Consider the following 1610-nt stretch of genomic DNA (forward strand, 5'->3'; position numbering starts at 1 on the left):
TATATATATATATATGTATGTATATATATATATATATATAAAAAATTTAAATTATTTATGTAATTTTAATTTTTTGTTTTGTTTTTCAGGACAGGCCTCTGTCAGCATATCAGTGTCCAACAGTCAGATCCAGGAGAATGTGGTATGTTTTGTAAATGCATTTTTTAATGTTGAAATTTATTTAATTATAAATAAAAAATGTACATGACAAAAATGAACATATTTAATATCTATGATACCTAAGCTAATGGTTACATTTAAATAAAATCCATCTCCTCCAGGACATTGGGACGGTGTATCAGATTTTTGCTGATGAAGTGCTGGGATCTGGACAGTTTGGAATCGTTTATGGAGGTACGTTGATTTTCTGTTGTCCGCAACTTCCTGTCCACGGCTGCATAAATCTGCAAATTAATATATATATTTTTTTAATTAGGCAAACACAGAAAGTCAGGAAGGGATGTAGCGGTCAAAGTCATCGACAAGCTTCGATTTCCCACCAAGCAGGAGAGTCAGCTGAGGAATGAGGTGGCCATACTGCAGGTAAGTCTGTGTGATACAAACTTTGTACTCACGTCAGTATGTTTACCAGCCTTAGTGTATGAGTCGGTCTGTTGATCATTGGGTTAAACCGGTCAATTGTCCAGAACATTCTCCATGTTCTGATGAGAGAATACAACCAGTAGATTAAAACAGGTCCCAAAGTTGTAAGAGAACTCACTGGGAGCAGCTGCAGGACAAACAAACATTCCAATTCAGTGCCGCTGTCTGTGGACATTTACACATTTCAAATGACGCCCCCGAAGCTGTGACTCTCTGCAGTTTTTCAATTTTTCACATTAAATTACATATTGATTTCCCGTCTCAGTAGCAATGGGTCCTGAAATTTGATGGAACCAATTTATAGTTCGTGGTTGATGTACTAAAACAAAATGGAAGCCAATGTTCCGCAATCGTCAGATTCGTTGTTATTTTGACAGCACAGTTTTGTCACTGCGCAGAGATGATCACATTAGCTTTCAACCAACAAAGTTCACGTTTTCTAAACACGAGACAGAGAAAAATATGTAATCTAGCGTTTAGGGCGCTTTTTTTCACATGTCCTTATTTTCGATAATGTTTAAAAACATTAAATATGTGAGGAAAATGCTTAAAGTGCATATAACCAAATGCAGGTATATTGATGTGCAATAACCAAAACTGTAACAATACAATACAGCAAAAAAGGTTTCAAATATATATTTTTAACAATATCTCAAAACATCCACTAGAGGGAGTCAAAGTTGTTTGCGACTAAATGAAAGAAACACGACTGATGCAATTGGGCGTAGCCAGTAATGAGCGACAAAGACAATATTTCGATTTCCATTTTCCTCAACTGACTTTTTAACTGAACTTTGTGTTTATTACTGCCGTCCACTGGTGAAATAGACGCACGACAGGAAAGACAGCAAAAAAATGGGCTTTGACTCTTATTTTCGTACTTTAGTTCTTTTTATTAGAGTGCATCTTAGCAGTTGAAGAATTGAAATTCCACCCACCTTTAACACACGTTTGGCTCCTGTGCTTCCTCGCCCTGTTACAGCAGAAGAATAGAACATATATTAGTA

At 36.1% G+C, this 1610-nt stretch overlaps 1 protein-coding gene and 1 long non-coding RNA gene across 4 annotated transcripts in view; one reads left to right on the forward strand and one right to left on the reverse strand.

Annotated features, from left to right (window-relative positions):
- prkd2 (protein kinase D2) overlaps window positions 1–1610 on the forward strand; it is a 37459-nt gene that overhangs the window by 30677 nt on the left and 5172 nt on the right. For both annotated transcript variants that reach the window (XM_008309167.3, XM_017031981.2), the window contains 3 exons: window positions 90–142; window positions 282–354; window positions 437–543. In XM_008309167.3, coding sequence (XP_008307389.1) covers window positions 90–142; window positions 282–354; window positions 437–543 — 233 coding nt within the window. The remainder of the gene's footprint in view (window positions 1–89; window positions 143–281; window positions 355–436; window positions 544–1610) is intronic.
- LOC103378098 (uncharacterized) overlaps window positions 144–1610 on the reverse strand; it is a 2052-nt gene continuing 585 nt past the window's right edge. For both annotated transcript variants that reach the window (XR_003049479.1, XR_521475.3), the window contains 3 exons: window positions 1542–1576; window positions 576–662; window positions 144–404 (listed from right to left, as the gene is read on the reverse strand). This is a non-coding gene — a long non-coding RNA (uncharacterized LOC103378098). The remainder of the gene's footprint in view (window positions 405–575; window positions 663–1541; window positions 1577–1610) is intronic.

This window comes from Cynoglossus semilaevis, chromosome 4, assembly GCF_000523025.1.
Source record: "Cynoglossus semilaevis isolate Cse_v1.0 chromosome 4, Cse_v1.0, whole genome shotgun sequence".
Classification (NCBI taxonomy): domain Eukaryota; kingdom Metazoa; phylum Chordata; class Actinopteri; order Pleuronectiformes; family Cynoglossidae; genus Cynoglossus; species Cynoglossus semilaevis.